The 18,047-nt window shown below is 40.0% G+C and overlaps 1 protein-coding gene across 9 annotated transcripts in view; it reads left to right on the forward strand.

The window, feature by feature from the left end:
- Positions 1 to 18,047, forward strand: part of TM7SF3 (transmembrane 7 superfamily member 3) — a 57,533-nt gene that overhangs the window by 6,500 nt on the left and 32,986 nt on the right. For 5 of the 9 annotated variants that reach the window (XM_016923759.4, XM_063786874.1, XM_063786876.1 and 2 more), the window contains exons 2-6: positions 4,620 to 4,774; positions 8,245 to 8,485; positions 11,141 to 11,261; positions 12,589 to 12,760; positions 17,051 to 17,228. In XM_016923759.4, the coding sequence (XP_016779248.2) occupies positions 4,620 to 4,774; positions 8,245 to 8,485; positions 11,141 to 11,261; positions 12,589 to 12,760; positions 17,051 to 17,228 (867 nt within the window). The remainder of the gene's footprint in view (positions 1 to 4,619; positions 4,775 to 8,244; positions 8,486 to 11,140; positions 11,262 to 12,588; positions 12,761 to 17,050; positions 17,229 to 18,047) is intronic. The other 4 variants (XM_520807.9, XM_054664425.2, XM_063786877.1 and 1 more) reach the window with 1 other exon arrangement.

Genomic DNA, 18,047 nt, shown 5'->3' on the forward strand with positions numbered 1-18,047 from the left:
TTATTTATAACTCTAAACCAGAAATACAGATGTTTATTAACAGTAGAACAGATAATTGTGGCATGTTATTTCATGAAGTATACAATTATGGTAATGAGTTATAGCTACCTATAGCAGCTGGAATGAATTGCACAAACATAATGCTGATTTTAAAGAAGCCAAACACACAAAAATTGTGCTGTAAATTCTATTCAATTGAATTCCTCCAAATAAATTCCTAGTGTTTGAACTTAGGACCCTATTTCCCTCTGGGGAGGAAAGAAGATGTGATTGGGAGGGGCCACAGGGGGACCACTAAGATGCTAGAATGCTGTTTAGGTGCTGGTTAATTCATGGGTGTGTAAACTTTGTGTATTTCTCTGCATAGTATTTAATGAATATTTGTTTTTTAATTGATACCTGGACCTTAGCCCCAGGGATTTTGATTTAACTCATCTGGAGAGGGTCCCAGGCAGCAGTGTTCTGTTTTTTTTTTAATCCCCTCCAGATGATTGTAATGGATAGCCAGGGTGTATAATCACTGTATTATAATTTCTTATGAAAAGGACACCTTATGGTCACTATAGAAATTTAAAAAATAAAGAAATGTGTAATGAAAAGAAAAAAAATCACTTAAAATACACCCCCAGAGATACTTCCTCTTAATACCCCTACCTATTTTGTCAAGTGACCAGGTTTTAAATAATGTATACAGTGTCCCTCCCTTTTATTACCTGGCTTCTGCCTGGTTCGCACTGTAGGCATTTGAGGAAAGGAAGATGATGAGGCATCATTTTCCTGTAGCTTTTGGGAAATCCAGGAAATAACAGATGAAAGTTGTAATTATTCCTGAAATTCAGGTATATTTCTTGAAGAAGAATTCAGAAGCAAAGACTGCAGATTAATTTTTGGTCCTAATCATTGTGTATTCTCACATGGTCTATTTGTTTTTATTTCTGGATATCTTAGACTAGAACAAGACTTTTTAGGTACAGTTTAACCATTTAAGGTCAAAGGTCATCTGTTACACTGCACAGCAAAAACTCTCTCAAATAGATTTATTGCCTGACACATATGCTTTCTGGAATAGTCTTCCACAAAATCAGAACTATTTTATTTCTTATTAATTTATTATTCATGCTATAATGGTAACAGCCTAGATGTTCATTAATAGGAGATTGGGTGAATAATTATGGTACATACCCAGAATGGAATACTCTGTAGCTTTTAAAATGGTAAAGCTAGCATTATCTGTGTTGCTATGGAAAGATATATAAGACCTGTTAAATGGGCAATATCAAACATATTTATATCTTTTTCCATCTATGTGGAAATATGCATGCTTATATCTGCCTAAGCCCTAAAAGATATATCCCAACTGTTAGCAGTGGTGATTTCTGTACATTGTACTTGCTGGAGGAGTTGACTTTCTGTTTATTTAGCACCTTTTATAAGGATTATATATTTTCTAGAAAAATATTACCATTTTAAGGGAAAGCAAAACAGTGACAGAATGTTGAGAGAATGTCCCATTTTGTCCCTTTTTTTTTCTAGTGTGTGTTCCTATTTTATAAACATTTAAAATGTAGAGTTGGCCTGGCATGGTGGCTCATGCTTGTAATCCCAACACTTTGGGAGGCCCAGGTGGGCGGATCACGAGGTCAAGAGATTGAGACCAGCCTGGCCAACATAGTGAAACCCAGTCCCTACTAAAAATACAAAAAATTAGCCGAGCGTGGTGGCACATGCCTGTAATCCCAGGTACTCAGGAGGTTGAGGCAGGAGAATTGCTTGAACCTGGAGGTGGAGATTTCAGTGAGCTAAGATTGCGCCACTGCACTCCAGCCTGGCGACAGAGCAAGACTCTGTCTCAAAAAAAAAAAAAAAGAAAGAAAGAAAAAGAAGGACAAGTGTAAAAAAAAGAAAAATCAGCCGGGCAGGGTAGCTCATGCTTGTAATCCCAGCACTTTGGGAAGCTGAGATGGGCGGATCGCTTGAGGTCAGGAGTTCGAGACTAGCCTGGCCAACATAGTGAAACCCCGTCTCTACTAAAAATACAAAAATTAGCCAGGCGTGGTGGCACATACCTGTAATCCCAGGTACTCAGGAGGTTGAGGCAGGAGAATTGCTTGAACCTGGAGGTGGAAATTTCAGTGAGCTAAGATTGCGCCACTGCACTCCACCTAGGTGTCAGAGTGAGACTCCATCTCAAAAAAAAAAAAAATCAGTTAAAATATACTCCAAGAGATACCTGCTTTTAATACCCCCCTACTTATTTTGTTAAGTCATCAGTTGTTTAACAATGTATTTTAGTTTCCATGGTTCTGTGTTTCCGTACTGTCTTTCCAAAGTTTTGTTTCTCCAAGTATTTTTGAGTTGTGATTCATCCTCATCCTGGGTGATAGGTTAAGGGAAGGTTAAGAAAAGTTTACCATGAAGGCTTCTCTAGTTGATGGCTTCAGTCTCTTCCAGGGCTTTTAAAGGTTCTGTATACTGTTCTGATGGAAGGCTCATGTCATGGGAGATAGACATGAGGATTATTAGAACATTTTCTAAAATAATATCAAAGGGCAAATTTAAGTGATAATTACAGAAGCCTTGGATAACCTTTATGAATTTGTTTGTGTCAGTTTTGATCATGGTGCCCAACAACTAGAGTGCCTAGTCCATGAGTACCTTATAAATATTGCCAAATAGGGAAAATGAGAACAAAAATGAAAAACTGAAGATGTAGACTAGAAAAGGCAGGATAGTAAGTGAGTTGAATGCTGTGAACAGTGAAAGGATAGAAATCTGATTAATTTCTAGGAAAGCAGACTGATACTGCCAAAACGGGTGGGAATTTTTAAGACTTGGAGGATGCATGATGGATGGGACCAAACTTGAAGGGCAATAAATGAAACATTTTTAGTGTAATTTACTGAAATCCATATAGTTTTATGTATAATTTGCTTTTCTAATAAAATAGTCATGATAATGGGAAGGCCTGGAAAATATAAACATGTTTTTCTTGTTTCTTTTTAAAAAGAAAAAACACGTGCACACAAACTTTTTCCAGACTTCCCTACCCAGATTCTATTGGCCATTCCTTAATATTTTAACCTCTGTTCCAGCTGGAGTTTGGTCCATTTAAAATGTAAAATGTCTTTCTGGTTCCATAAATAGGAAATATACTATCTTCATTTGTCATTGTTAAAACTATTACAATTTTCTCTAGAGTTTTAGAAATGAAATTGTAACGTTTTATTCTATCATTTTTTTTTAAAAAAACATTAAGTTATGAATGTAATGTAGCATCACAGAGCTTAGGGAAAATATATAGAGGTTAAGATTATTCTAGTCTTAACATTATTTGTGTCTTTTTTTTGGCTGTTCTTCCACAGGCTACTCATTCTTGATTTTTTTGGTTCTGTTTGGTTTTAAATCATCCAGTGGAGCTTTCGTATTAAAAAAAAAGTGTTGAAAATTGACCTTCTTGGGACATGGTATATAAGAATGTGTTATTAAGTTATTTAGTATCTGAAATGTTTTACCGCCCACTGACTCTAATTACCTTCTAAAATAAAACATGACAGTTCCACTATGGGACTCGGGTGAATTATAATCTTTTTTCATCAATTCCTTTTCATCTATATTTAATCTAAGTCTTTTGTCTGTTTGTTTAGAATTGAACCCCCAAGACTGCTTATGTGAAACTTGGGATCTTTTCTGCTATTCATGCAGACAGATACTGACTGTAGGATGGGGGGTGAGGTAGGAATCCAGGACCGCACAGGAGTAAAAGCAACCTAATTAAAGGATTATTTGAGAGTTAGATTGAAAAAAGACAGAGCTGGTGTGCAGCTGGCAGAAACACATCACAGAGAAGTGGGGACAGAGTCAGTGAGACGCAGACCATGGAGGCAAGTAGACAGATGGGACAGGCCTGGAGGAGGTGTTGAAAAACTGTTCTTGTTATAACCTATCTTTTTTATGGACTCAGTTTGATCCTTAAGCAAACAAAAGCTCTCTTTTCCAGAATGCCTGTGGTTCACAATTGTATGTGCAGTGCCTGGTGTGGGTGCTCAATGGACATTTTTGTCAGTATTGATTTCACCTTCATTTGCAGTCTCCATTAGACAGATGAGGAAATTGAGGCTTAAGGGGATTTAAGGAACTTGCCTAAACTCACACAGCTGGTAAACACCGGTATTAAATTGCAGCCACCTGTGTCTCTTCGGGCTACGCTGACTTCAGAATTCACTAGACGGTTATGGTTCTTTAACACCAGCACATTCATGATTGTTAGTAGCCCCACAGGATTGTCCTCTTTAAATTCAGGGACTCTGTTCCAGAGATCATTGTTATTGCTGCTACCAGAGGGGAAGTTTCTCTGGGTTCCAGGAGCCTGTCTTCAGCATACCTTTTGAAATACCTCTTGCATTTTAGTTCTGAGCTCTACCATTCACTGGCTGGATGACCCTGGATGGGCTGCATCACTTTTTAAGCCACATTGTCTTTAGCAGTGAAATAGGAGCAATAACCATATTTACCTCAAGGAGTTTTTCTGAGGATTAAATTCCACATTCATTTATGAATATGATTTCTGCAAATTGATATGAGAGTACAAGTGTTGTAATGAAAAGTTTATCTCGTTGTAGGTCTTATTGAATTTTCTGTGGGGAAATTTAGATACTTCGAGCTCAATAGGCCCTTTCCAGAGGAAGCTATTTTGCATGATATTTCAAGCAATGTGACTTTTCTTATTTTCCAAATACACTCACAGTATCAGAATACAACTGTTTCCTTTTCTCCGGTAAGTGCAAAGAATTATTTTAGTAAAAATCATTTCTATATTTTGGGGGGTCTGGTATTTAGTATGAGCATTAGAATTTGATATCTCTATCTCTTTTATGTTCATGATCTTATGTCTTAAATTTTAAAAAATCAAGATAGGATGTTTTCAAGTTAGTGACTGAGAGTATCTCAGGCCTTTCTTGAGTGTGGCAGTCTCTGACCTAAAAAGGGGTAATGGAGAGCTGAGCTGGGGAGAAGGGCACCCTGTGACAAATGTCACCACTATGCAGGCAAGTTTTCTTCGTGAATTCCCACCTTTTCATTTTCTTACTTTAGTGGGGCCTTAATAATTTTTACCTGAGAATATATGTTTAATGGGTTTTCATTGTTGTTTAGCTATAGTATTGAACTTTACCAAGAACCCTATAATATCAACTTTATTCTTTGGACTCTGTCACGCAAACAACGAAAAAATTATAGTGCTCAGTTCATCCAGCCCTGTGCTATGCCTCCAGCAGTATTAAGGACTCTATTATAGATGTCATCACTAAACCCCTTAACCTCAACCTCAGCCTTAGAAAGTTTTTAAAATTCTCTGGGTTAGTTTAAGCTATGAAGAGTCTGCCATTTATATAATCTTTTACAATCTATCTGCATTTAGTCTCTATGATGCCCTAGACCAATACATGCATTTCACCTTGTATGAAGTTATACTTCTTTTTATTTGTCCTAAGCCTATATTATAATATTCTGGAATTTGGTAAACAATTCTGTCTTAATCTAATTCATATGTAAATTTTAAAAATTTTTATTTTTATTTTTTTAGAGATAAGATCTCACTCCATCACCCACACCGGAATGTGGTCGTGTGATCATGGCTCAAATTCCTGGTCTTAAGTGATCCTGGAACTACAGGCACATGTCACCACACTTGGCTAATTTTTAACATTTTTTTTTGTAGAGATGGGGTTTTGCTATGTTGCCCAGGCTGGTCTTGAACTCCTGGCCTCAAGTGATCCTCCTGTCTGGGCATCCCAAAGTGCTGGGATTGCAGGCATGAGCCACTGCGCCCCAGCCCATATATAATATTAGAGGCATTGGTCACACTATCTTTCTTACTATTTTGTGTATTTTTATTCCTGCCTTCTTTCCCCTACCATAGAGGTTTGGAAATTGTGTGCATGTGGTTGTGCACGTGTGTGCGTGTGTGTTGTGGGGTGTGTGGGGGGGGTAGTTAATAGACTAGAAATGGAAGAATTCAGCTTAGGAAAAAAGGAAAGGAATAAATAGTATTAATTACAAGAGATACCGATGTCACACATACGTCGAATTTGCCCAAGTTCTTTGCAGCTAAAGCAGAAGGTAAAGCATGTTAAATTTCATAACTTCCTTAGAAAGGAAGGAGCATGCCAGTTCCTCAGGGGAGGCCAAGTTTTTTATGGCACTGAATTCGAAAGACAGCTTCCTATTCAGACTCTTACATAGGAGACTTAGTAAAATGGCACATAGATGAGTTCTTTCTTCTTCTCTTTTTTAACTAGATCTATTAAAACAATTTTTAATTGACAAACAGTATGTTTCTTCCTAATGACATTACAGCAAGACAACATTTGAAGGAAAAGAGAGGGATGGGTGAAATAAGGATTTGTATTTGTTGAACGCCTACTATGTCCTAGGCCAGTGGTTCTTAAGCTCCTGGAGCCATAGACTGCTCAAGTCTATGGACTCAAATATAAATATAAAATTTCATGGGGCCCTTCAGAAACTCAGACTTTCAGGCCCCCAGTTAGGAACCCCTGTGTTTGGTTTCCATATGGTTAATTCTCATTAAAGCTCAACAAAGTAGTAGTGATGCCTATTTCTACATCTGAGGAAGCAGAACTTGGATAAAGAGATGTCAGCATCACCAGTGATAAAACAGACCTGGCTGGCAGCATCTTGGGCCTTGATTTCTATGCAGAAAGGGTCTTAGTTGTCCTTAATTATCATTTTATTTCTTGGACTGCCTTTAGTTCCCACTGTTATATTACTTAGAAGATGATGGCCAGAACTGCACATGGCTCAGGAAGTGAGTGGTCTGTGTAAAGAGAAGTGCTTCTGTTTCCTGTGCCCTTCCTAATAAAGTGTGGCACTTTTGTTTTTTTTTTGAGTCGTGATGGCAATTGGCTCTTTGAAACTGTTGACTTGATCATTTATCAATTAATATTTGAGTCATTCTTTCTTATGCTTATCAAATTGAAACTACTCTGCTACCTTTTCCTTCCCATTTCCTTAGCTTTGATAGAACCTCTTGAGTCTGTTACCTTTTAGCTTAGCATTTTATTATTCAAAAAACTTTCCAAGCAGATGGGAGTGGGGGATGGTAGAGAGGAAGTGTGTGAGGAAGGATTAGGAAGGGGCACAAGGAAACTTGGGGTGATGCATACATTTGCTATTTTGATTGTGGTAATGGTTTCACAGGTGTCTGTATATCAACACTTAAAAGTATACTTTATGGGCCGGGCACGGTGGCTCACGCCTGTAATCCCAGCACTTTGGGAGGCTGATGCTGGCGGATCATGAGGTCAGGAGATCAAGACCATCCTGGCTAACACGGTGAACCCTCGTCTCTACTAAAAGTACAAAAAATTAGCCAGGTGTGGTGGCAGGCGCCTGTAGTCCCAGCTACTTGGGAGGCTGAGACAGGAGAATGGCGTGAACCCGGGAGGCGGAGCTTGTAGTAAGCTGAGATCGCGCCACTGCACTCTAGCCTGGGTGACAGAGCGAGACTCCATCTCAAAAAAAAAGAAAAATTATACTTTATGTACAGTTTATAGTTTGTCAGTTATAACACAATTTAAAAGGTACCTCGAAAACTGAACTCCTTGGGGCCAGGTCTCATGTTTTTGTCCTAGTGGTCTTAGAAACTAAGATAAAACATTATTTGACATAGTAAATCTTAATTCAAATTAATTGAAACACTTGGGATTTCACTGTGCATCTGCTATTCCTGATCAAAGATTATTTTTACAGACAGAATGTTTGTGTCTTCACAAAATTCACAGTTGAAATACTCATCCTCAGTGTGTTATATTAGGAAGTGGAGTCTTTGGGAAGTGATTAGGTCATGGGCCCCCATTTAGAGCCCTCATGAATGGGATTAGTGGCCTTATAAAAGGGACCCCAGATATGTTTCTTGCCCTTTCTCTGTCATGTGAGGATACAACAAGAAGTTGGGAGTCTTCAGCCTATAAGACGGCTTTCATCAGAACCCGACTGTGTTGGCACCCCTATCTTGAACCACCAGACTCTAGAATTGTGAAAATAAATTTCTGTTGTTTATAACCACCTTACCTGTGGTACTTTGTTATAGCAGCCTTAACTAAGACAATCGTATATTTTTCAAGAATGCTTTTTCCATGTATATGTGTGGGCATGTGAACATAGAGATGAAAAGAATTCCCTGGTTATTTAAGGAAGGTTTTTTTTTTTTCTATTTGTTTTGGGAAGATTTGGAATAGGACATGCACACTGGATCAGCTCGTTAATTTATGTTTTGGTCGACTTCCTATTCATGACAATGTTTCTTCTGGACTGCAGACTCTCCTTTCCAATTCCTCGGAAACAGGCACTGCCAGTGGACTGGTTTTCATCCTTAGACCAGAGCAGAGTACATGCACTTGGTACTTGGGGACTTCAGGCATACAGCCTGTCCAGAATATGGCTATCCTACTCTCCTACTCAGAAAGAGGTAACCCTTCTGTCTTCTCCTCCCTCTTACTCTTTGGAATATGGAATGTGTTCATGAAACTTTAAGGAAAATTATCCTATTGAGATTGTTTGTTGCAAGTATAATTTATATAATCGGATTTTTTTTTTTGAGATGGAGTCTCGCACTGTCACCCAGGCTGGAGTGTAGTGGCGCGATCTCGGCTCACTGCAACCTCTGCCTCCCGGGTTCAAGCGATTCTCCTGCCTCAGCCTCCCAAGTAGCTGGGATTACAGGCGCCCGCCACCAGGCCCAGCTAATTTTTTGTATTTTTAGTAGAGATGGCGTTTCACCATGTTGGCCAGGCTGGTCTCGAACTCCTGACCTTGTGATTCACCCGCCTCAGCCTCCCAAAGTGCTGGGATTGCAGGCATGAGCCACTGCGCCCAGCCTATAATCAGAAATATTTTATAGTAAGAGAATTAGCACGATGACTGAAAGCTCAGGTAGTGACTAGGAGAACATGTTTATTCATTCGAAAAACATTTAGGGAGCCCTTGGAGAAGCAGTAATAGTTAAGGCAAGACATAGTCCTTAACAGTTTAGTTATTCTAAGCAGAAGCAGTAAGCTCGACGTCATGAAGAAAAATGATTTGGAGAATGGCACGTTGTGAGTGTGGCTGCAGCTGGAGTGTGGAGGGCCTTGCATACAATTTGAGGTTTGTACTTTATTTCGAGGTAGGTTCTAAGGAGGCATAGAGTTTTTAAGCAGAGGAATGGTGTAGTCCATTTCATCTCTTAGAAAGCCAACTCTAGAAGCAGTGTGGGGATGGATTGGAGAGGGTGCAGCAGAGTCAGGACTCAGCACAAAATGAGAAATGAGGATCTGAACAGAGGCCATGAGAGGCGGGATGGAGAAGAGGAGCAGGATTTGAGATATCCAGAAGGTGGAATTGATACAACACAATGACTGGTGGTTATGGAGTATAAGAGGGAAGCATAGGTTTCCTATTTGGGCAGCAGGGAAATAGTGATACAAAATAGGTGTAGGAACAGGGTTATGGTGGTGCTGGATGTTTTGGGAGGTGGGACGGAGTAGATGATGACTTCAGTTTGGGACACAGTCTGAGATGCTTGTAGGACATTTGGATGGAAATGCAGAGTACATAATTTAAATAAGGGCCTGGAGTGGAGGGGTGAGATTAGATTCCCAACTAAATAGCTGTTAATAAAAGCTGTGGCAGTGAGTGAGATTATCCAGGCATGTACTTGGATATTTAGGGCAAAAAAATCATAGCAAATACTTTACTAGTGCCTACTATGTGTCAGGCACTGTTTCTGGTGGATAATAACTCCTGAGGAATAAGCACAACACTGTGGAGTAGTCAAGAAGGTAGGAAGAAAGCCTGGAGTTTCTGCCTTTAAAAGGGAGCAGGCCGGGCACGGTGGCTCACACCTGTAATCCCAGCACTTTGGGAGGCCGAAGCAGGTTGCAGGTATAATTTATATAATCGAGAGTTTGAGACTAGCCTGGCCAACATGGCGAAACTCTATCTCTACTAAAAATACAAAAATTAGTCAGGTGTGGTGGCAGGTGCCTACAATCCCAGGTACTCAGGAGGCTGCGGCAGGAGAATTGCTTGAACCCGGCGGGCAGAGGTTGCAGTGAGCTGAGATTGCGCCACTTCACTCCAGCTTGGGTGATAGAGCAAGACTCCGTCTCAAAAAAAAAAAAAGGAAGTGGTAAGTTACAGTCTACGGAGAGGTCAAGAGAACTGACTGAAGGTGTCCGTATGCTAGAGCAAGTAGGAGTCAGCGGTGGCCCTTTATGAGAGTCACTTTAGTGGCACAACAGGGATGGAGGAGTGAAGGTGAGGTGAATAAATTTAGACTACTCTTAAAGCTTGGGGGTAAAGGGAAGGAGAGGGAGCGCTAGTTAGGAAAGGAGGGAGAATCCAGAAGATTACTGGAGTAGAAGATAGGAAATGTTAGCTATAACAAAAGGCTAATTACCTGATAAGAAACCATAGACTTAATTAAGGCTTGCGTCAAGGACAGTGCACAAAGAAAAATTATGAACAGAGGAGCTTCAGCTGGCATACATACCATTTGTGGTGTGGTAAAGATCCATAAGTGCAGAAAAAGGAGAGTATGAAAGAAGAGCATAGAATTTGGAGGAAGATTCCAACATGATATTGAAACATATATACACACTGTGTATCTGCATTCCAAACCTGGCCAGAAGTAGTCAACCAGTAGCCGATCTTTTTAACTCTAGAGGAAAGGTTGGCAAACTACAGACCATGAGCCAGATCCAGCTTGCTGCCTGTTTTTGTACATAAAGTTTTACTGAAACACAGCTATGCCTCTTCCTGTACGTATTGCCTGTGGCTGCTTTCCTGCCACAGGGACTGGGGTGGGTAGTTACTGCAGAGACCATCAGACTGACAAAGCCTAAAATACTATTAGGCCTTTTACAGAAAATTTTGGCTCTGCCCTGCTCTAGGGCCCTGAACCTCAGTTAACTCTACCCTCTTTAACCTCAGTTCATGAAATAGTATACGACTAGAAGCTCTACGTTTATATTTAACTTCTATTTGGGAAGTTTTTGTAAGAGTAGATAGAGTTCTGTTTTTCTGAGTATGATTTGGATATGTAAGAATTGTCTGTTTAGTAACTTCCCTATTTCTTATCCAGATCCTGTCCCTGGAGGCTGTAATTTGGAGTTTGATTTAGATATTGATCCCAACATTTACTTGGAGTATAATTTCTTTGAAACGACTATCAAGTTTGCCCCAGCAAACCTAGGCTATGCAAGGTACGTCTGTCTCCCATGTCTGAGAAATGCTTTTAGAATATACATGACGACAGTTGTGTAGATTTGACCAGCTCTCTCAAGTCCCTAATTCTCTGTAGTAAAATTGAGTTAATTTTTGGGGGGAATTGATGTAATTTAAACTTCACTATTAATATTTGGACTGTCATTTACAGTTAATATTTTCCCACTTCATTCTTGTGAACTCTTTTTATTTGAAGAGCCAGATGTGAGTCTATTATGAGCTTGAAAATACATCCTGGTTTTTATAAAGCACTTTAAATATAGATAGCACTCAGTAGCCCTGAAACATCCTTTTATTTTTATAAAGATTCATTGTTTTAATTAAAGCTGTGCCTCAGTTTCTGCTTTAATAGTAATGATAGCTAACATTTGAGAACACTTGAATGCTTCCTGTTCATTGTCCGTGGTGCTGAGTGTTGTTATGTTCTTTGCCATTTAATCCTAACAATTTTATGAAGAAGGGCAATTGCTGTTATTTTACAGAAAGTTTCCCTAGGGGTTATGGAGGTTACCCGACTTGCTAACAAATGACAAATCTGCTATATTCTTCTTTTTTTTTTTTTTTAATCAAAGATGAGGTCTTTCTATGTTGCCCTGGCTGGTCTTGAACTTCTTAGCTCAAGCAATCCTCCTGCTTCAGCCTCCCAAAGTGCTGGGATTACAGGCATAAGCCACTGCACCCAGCTTTTTTTTAAAAAAATTTTTTTGTCTCCCCAGAGCTGTAGTATTACTCTAGGCCTGACTGATATCAGAATCCAGTTACGTAATCACCTTTGCCTGTTGGTGTTTGTCTTAGTTTGTGGTGCTGTAACAAAGTAGCACAGACTGGGTGGCTTATAAACTTCTTTCTCATGGTTCTAGAGGGTAGAAGTCCACGATCAGGATGCCAGCACAGTTGAGTTCTGGTGAAGGTTCTCGTCCAGGTTACAGACTGCTGGGTTGTCGTTGTGTCCACACATGACAGAAAGAAGGCTAGAGGGCTCTCTGGGATCTCCTTTATGAGGGCAGTAATTCGATTCATTAGGGCTTCACCTTCATGACCTAATTACCTTCCAAAGGTCCCACCTCCTAATATCATCACACTGGGAGTGAGGATCTCAGCATATTAATTTTGGGGAGACACAAACATTCAGTCCATAACAGTGCATTACTTTTCTTCAGAATACCAATTGTTGCCACTGCAAAAGGTGAACTGTTAAATTGTAATTATTGTTGCAAATGTTTGAAATTAGGGCTCTTGGTTCCTTTTTATAGATGGGACTTGCACCACAAGAGACTGATGTTTCATTTTGTTGGTTGACTTTAGAGGCGTAGATCCCCCACCATGTGACGCTGGGACAGACCAGGACTCCAGGTGGAGGTTGCAGTATGATGTCTATCAGTATTTTCTGCCTGAGAATGACCTCACTGAGGAGATGTTGCTGAAGCATCTGCAGAGGATGGTCAGTGTGCCCCAGGTGAAGGCCAGTGCTCTCAAGGTAAATCTGAGTCCCATGATTTGTGTGGCTGGATTGTGACACCTTTGTCAGAGTTGAGAAGGGGAGAAGCTACCAGGATCTTATTTCTTTACTCTTTTCTCCTTTTTGGGGGACACTCACTTTATTCTCTTTTGTTACCATCTTGGGAGTCTTTGCTGGTGATATCTCAAAATGATGTTGGCCTTTGAGGAGATGCATGTAAATTATGTTACGTTTTAGTTGCAGCCACATCTGTGACTTGGTAATCTGAAATGTGAATGGAAGGAGGTGGTAATTTTCTGTGTACTCCCACGACTACTGGGTAAACATTTTTGGCAAGTATGAAGATTACATTGTTTTGAGAAAAAAATAATGAGAAACTGCTTAAGGATATACACATTGGCATTCATATTTGAACCCAAACTCAAAGTCTAACTTGGAGCAAAATTCTTCTCTGAGCTTTTGAATCCGTGTAAACCCTTGCTCCCCAGGTGTGGACCATGGCCCAGTGGCATTGGCATCACTGGGGAGTTTGTGAGAATTGTAATTCTTAAACTCCACCCTGGAACTACTGACTCAGAATTTGCATTTTATATCCCTCAGGTGATTCTGACTGGGTGCAGTGGCTCACAGTGTAATCCCAGCACTTTGGGAGGCCGAGGCGGGTGGATCACCTGAGGTCAGGAGTTTGAGACCAGCCTGTCCAACATGGTGAAACCGTGTCTCTACTAAAAATACAAAAATTAGCCAGGCATGTTGGTAGATGCCTGTAATACCAGCTACTCGGGAGGCTGAGGCAGGAGAATCGTTTGAACCCAGGAGGTGGAGGTTGCAATGAGCCCAGATGGTGCTGTTGCACTCCAGCCCTCAGGTGATTTTTATGCATATTAAATTTTGAGACTCACTGCAATAGATCATTTTTGTGGAGGGCAGGATTTTATCTTTATGTCTTGAAAAGTGCCTAACAGCAATATAGTATATGAGGTCATCCTTCAGTCTAATGGTTGATGGGTGGAGTTTTTCTAGACAGCGTCATTGTGCTTATTCACAAAATAAGAAGCTCTGTTAGTAAAGTTTATTAGTTGCTTTATTAGATATGACATTTTAATACTATTATTATTTTTATGAAGAATATAAGAACTTGTATAATAGGCTTTTTGTAGGTTACTTTTTAACTTTTAGTTAAAAGAATATTTTGTACCAGAATGTGGGGAAACCCTCAAAGACTAATGAGGGTATGTCAAAGAGATTCAGGAGCCTGTTTGAAGGGGCTTGCACTGCCAAATTTGGGGCAATTCAAGAATCAAGAAAAAGACTGTGGTTGTCAGCCTTGAATAAATACAAATGAAACCTTCCTCAGTTGCCACCACTGGAGGAAACTCTTACAGCAAATTACTCTAAAAATTGATAAAGAAATTTAGCTTGCCTTTTTAAAGGAGGAACTAATTCTTCCCCAGTTGGTGAGAGAAAGCTCTTTGCAGAAGAGTGCTGGCTAATATATGTAGAAGAAATAACAGAATTAGATGATCACCATTTTGTGACCCTCAATGAAATAATTCCAGCAAGGATCAGCAGGTGAAAGGTTTTTGGGGAACAGGATATTTCTAGGGTGTCTAAGTAGCATCCTTAGATTAATTCTCATTGTAAAAGGAGAACCAGTTTAACATGGAGTGACCTTATAGTCTCCACCTATTCCAGGTGGGCAAAGCTAGTTTCACTGAAAATGGATCAGCCTGTATTACGTGCTCATGTAGTGCAGTCTGACATTATCACCATCACCTGTGGTATATTCTAGCAAAAAATGTCTAACCTGAATTTAGTCCATTGGATTCCCTATTTACAGGAAATATGGGGGATAAAAGAATAAGTTAGACACAAAATTGTGGAATACTTTATGAGAATACTGACTTCACATCTTCTACAGTCATTGGGTAGCTGGGAGAGAAAGGTGGGACAGACTGCTCTGGATTACTGAGATTGGCCGTAAACACCATGCATGGAACTTGGTTTGATCTTGGGTAAGAAGGAGAAAAGCTAGAAAAGATGTTAGGAGCCAGAAACAGTGGCACACACCTGTAATCCCAGCACTTTGGGAGGCCAACGAGGGCAGATCACTTGAGCTCAGGAGTTTGAGACCAGCCTGGGCAACGTGGCAAAACCTCACAGCCACTAAAAAAACCAAAAAGTTCCAGGCGTGATGGTGCGTGCCTGTAGTCCCAGATATTGAGGAGGCTGAGGTGGGAGGATCGCTTGAGCCTGGGAGAAGTTGCAGTAAGCTGAGATCACGCCACTGCACCGTAGCCTGGGCGACAGAGTGAGACCCTGTCTCAAAAAAAAAAAAAAAAAAAAGACGTTAGGGAAAATCTGGATCATGTATTAGCTAATAAGAAATTATTCATTTTCGTAGGTGAGCTAAGGTATTGTTATATAGGAGAATATTCTTATACAGATGGTCCCTGACTTATGATGGTTTGACTTATGATCTTTTGATTTTAGTTTTGATAATTTCCTGAGCTAGCAATATACAGTATGATACTCTTGCAACGCTGAGCAGTGGCAGTGAGCCATCGCTCCTGCTTAACCACACGGGTAATAGCTAACATTTTACAGTGTACTGTATTCAATAAATTACATGAGCAATTAAACACTTTATTATAAAATAGCCTTTGTGGGCCGGACATGGTGGCTCACGCCTGTAATCCCAGCACTTTGGGAGGCCAAGGCGGGAGGATCACAAGGTCAGGAGATTGAGCCCATCCTGGCTAACAGGGTGAAACCCTGTCTCTACTAAAAATACAAAAAATTAGCTGGGCGTAGTGGTGGTGGCGGGCGCCTGTAGTCCCAGCTACCCAGGAGGCTGAGGCAGGAGAATGGCGTGAACCTGGGAGGCAGAGCTTGCAGTGAGCCAAGATGATCGCGCCACTGCACTCCAGCCTGGGCAACAGAGCGACATTCCGTCTCAATAATAATAATAATAATAATAATAAAAAAATAAAATAGCCTTTGTGTTAGATGATTTTGTTCAACTGAATCTAATGTAAGTGTTCTGAGCACATTTAAGGTAGGTTAGGGTAAAGCCATAATGTTTGGTGGGTGAGGTACATTAAATGCATTTTGACTTTACGATGGGTTTATCCTGATGTAACCCCCTTGTAAGTCTGTACTTAGACTTACATCTGTACTGAGTAACTTGTTACTCAGAGTGTGGTAGGTGTTTGCATAGCATTGGCATCATCTGAGAGCTTTCTAGAAAGGCACAATTGCTAGTACCACGCTGACTAAGAATCAGATCTACCTTTTAACAAGACTGCCCCCTGCGATTCACAAGCACGTTAAATTTGAGAAACACTGTGGTAGGACATGCACAGTGAAGTGTTTAGAAGTGAAATGTCATGATATCTGTAACTTACTTTCAGCAGGAAAAACATAGAGTTGGGGAGAAACTAGTGATAGAGAAGCAAATGTAAAATATTAACAATTGTTGATATTAGGCAGTATATAGTCTATTTATTGTGTTATTCCTTCAACTTTTCTGTCTGGTTTAAACTTTTCATGGTAACTTGGGAGTAATATTAACAGTTTGTTGAACTTTACCAGACCTTTGCCCAGGAAGCAAGTTATTGAAGGCTAAGCAGTATTTTTAAACAATGGTAGTCTGATGTAGGAGGGCTCATAATAATTTACTCCTAAAACCCTAATATTTATTTTTCTCAAATTAGTAGGAACATAGGTATTATGGTTCTATAAAGCATTTGTTTCTTCTATTTTATAGTTTACAATGGAATTTCTGAAGTTAAGAACTACTACTACATAACAAAACCTTATGTAATATTTTCTTGTTTCAGAGACTGTTAGACAAAAATAAGTGGGTACTGTCTGCGAGATGTTAACAGACTGTCTACGTTAGTCTGTGGCTAACATTGGACACATCCTCTGTGTTAGGCATTGGGCTGTACACTGAGGAAAGAGCAGTGCACAAGAGAAATACAGTTCCCATCCTTGTTTATAGTCTAGCAGAGGAGAAAAAACTTTTTTCATTGTCGTAACTAGCATTTATACATTCTTTATATCGCATTTTCCTTAAACTATTAAAAAAAACCTTTGGAAGCATTTTGTGTGAGAGCTTGTTTACATTAGCACATACAAACCATGTAAGATGGCCTTTTGACCATATTAAATGGGTTGGTGTATATTTTAAGCAAGAATTATAATTTATGAATATACCATTTAATATTACACGTAGGTGGGATTATCACAGAATAGCTTAAAAAAATCCCCTAAACACTAATCGTGTGTTATTTTTGGCTTCAGGTGGTTACCCTAACAGCTAATGATAAGACAAGTGTTTCCTTCTCCTCCCTCCCGGGACAAGGTGTCATATACAATGTCATTGTTTGGGACCCGTTTCTAAATACATCTGCTGCCTACGTTCCTGCTCACACATATGCTTGCAGCTTTGAGGCAGGAGAGGGTAGTTGTGCTTCCCTAGGTGAGTATGTGGCTTTAAACTTTTACAAATTCTCCTTTGGCCTTGCAGATAATGCTTTTGTCTAGTTCTCATTCATTCAACACATACCTTTTGAGCCCCTACGTTATTCCACTCTCTGTTCTAGGCACTGGGACATAGCAGTAAACAAAACAGCAAAAATACTTGTTCTGGAGCTTATATTATAGTGAGGGAGATGAGACAGACAAGATAAATTTATAAAATATGTAATACATGAGAAAATGGTGAGTGCTAAGAAGATAAATAAAGTAGGAAAGGGAGATAACACATGCCAGTAAGAGGAAAATTTGAGATAGATAGCATGGCCAGGGCAGTCCTTGATGCACCACGCACGTACCTGGGTGTGGCGTGTACCAGGCAGAGGGAGCAGCCAGGATGAGGGCCTGCACCTGGGAGCCTGTCTGAGGGTGTGAAGAACTGCAGTGATGACAGGGGTTGCAGGAGAATGAGGAAGGCAAAGGAAGTAGAGGTGAGGTGAGAGGTGCGGGGGCAGGCAGCCTGTGTGTGGCCTTGTAGACTGTAGTATGGGATTTCGCTTCTATTCTGAATGAAAGGGAAAGGCATTGGAAGGTTTTGAGCAAATGGTGCCATGATCTAAGATATTTTAATGAGATCACTGGCTGCTTTTTGAGAAAAGACGGAGGCAAGAGCAGAAATGCAGATTGGTTAGGAGGCCACTGAAGTAATCCAGGGGAGAGATAACTAGGTTAGGTAGAATGGGGGCAGTGAAGGTATTGTGAGGGGTGTGTGTGTGTGTGTGTGTATTTAGCAGTTTATCTTGAAATGGTTTCTCAGAAAATA

Source organism: Pan troglodytes, chromosome 10, assembly GCF_028858775.2.
Source record: "Pan troglodytes isolate AG18354 chromosome 10, NHGRI_mPanTro3-v2.0_pri, whole genome shotgun sequence".
Classification (NCBI taxonomy): Eukaryota; Metazoa; Chordata; class Mammalia; order Primates; family Hominidae; genus Pan; species Pan troglodytes.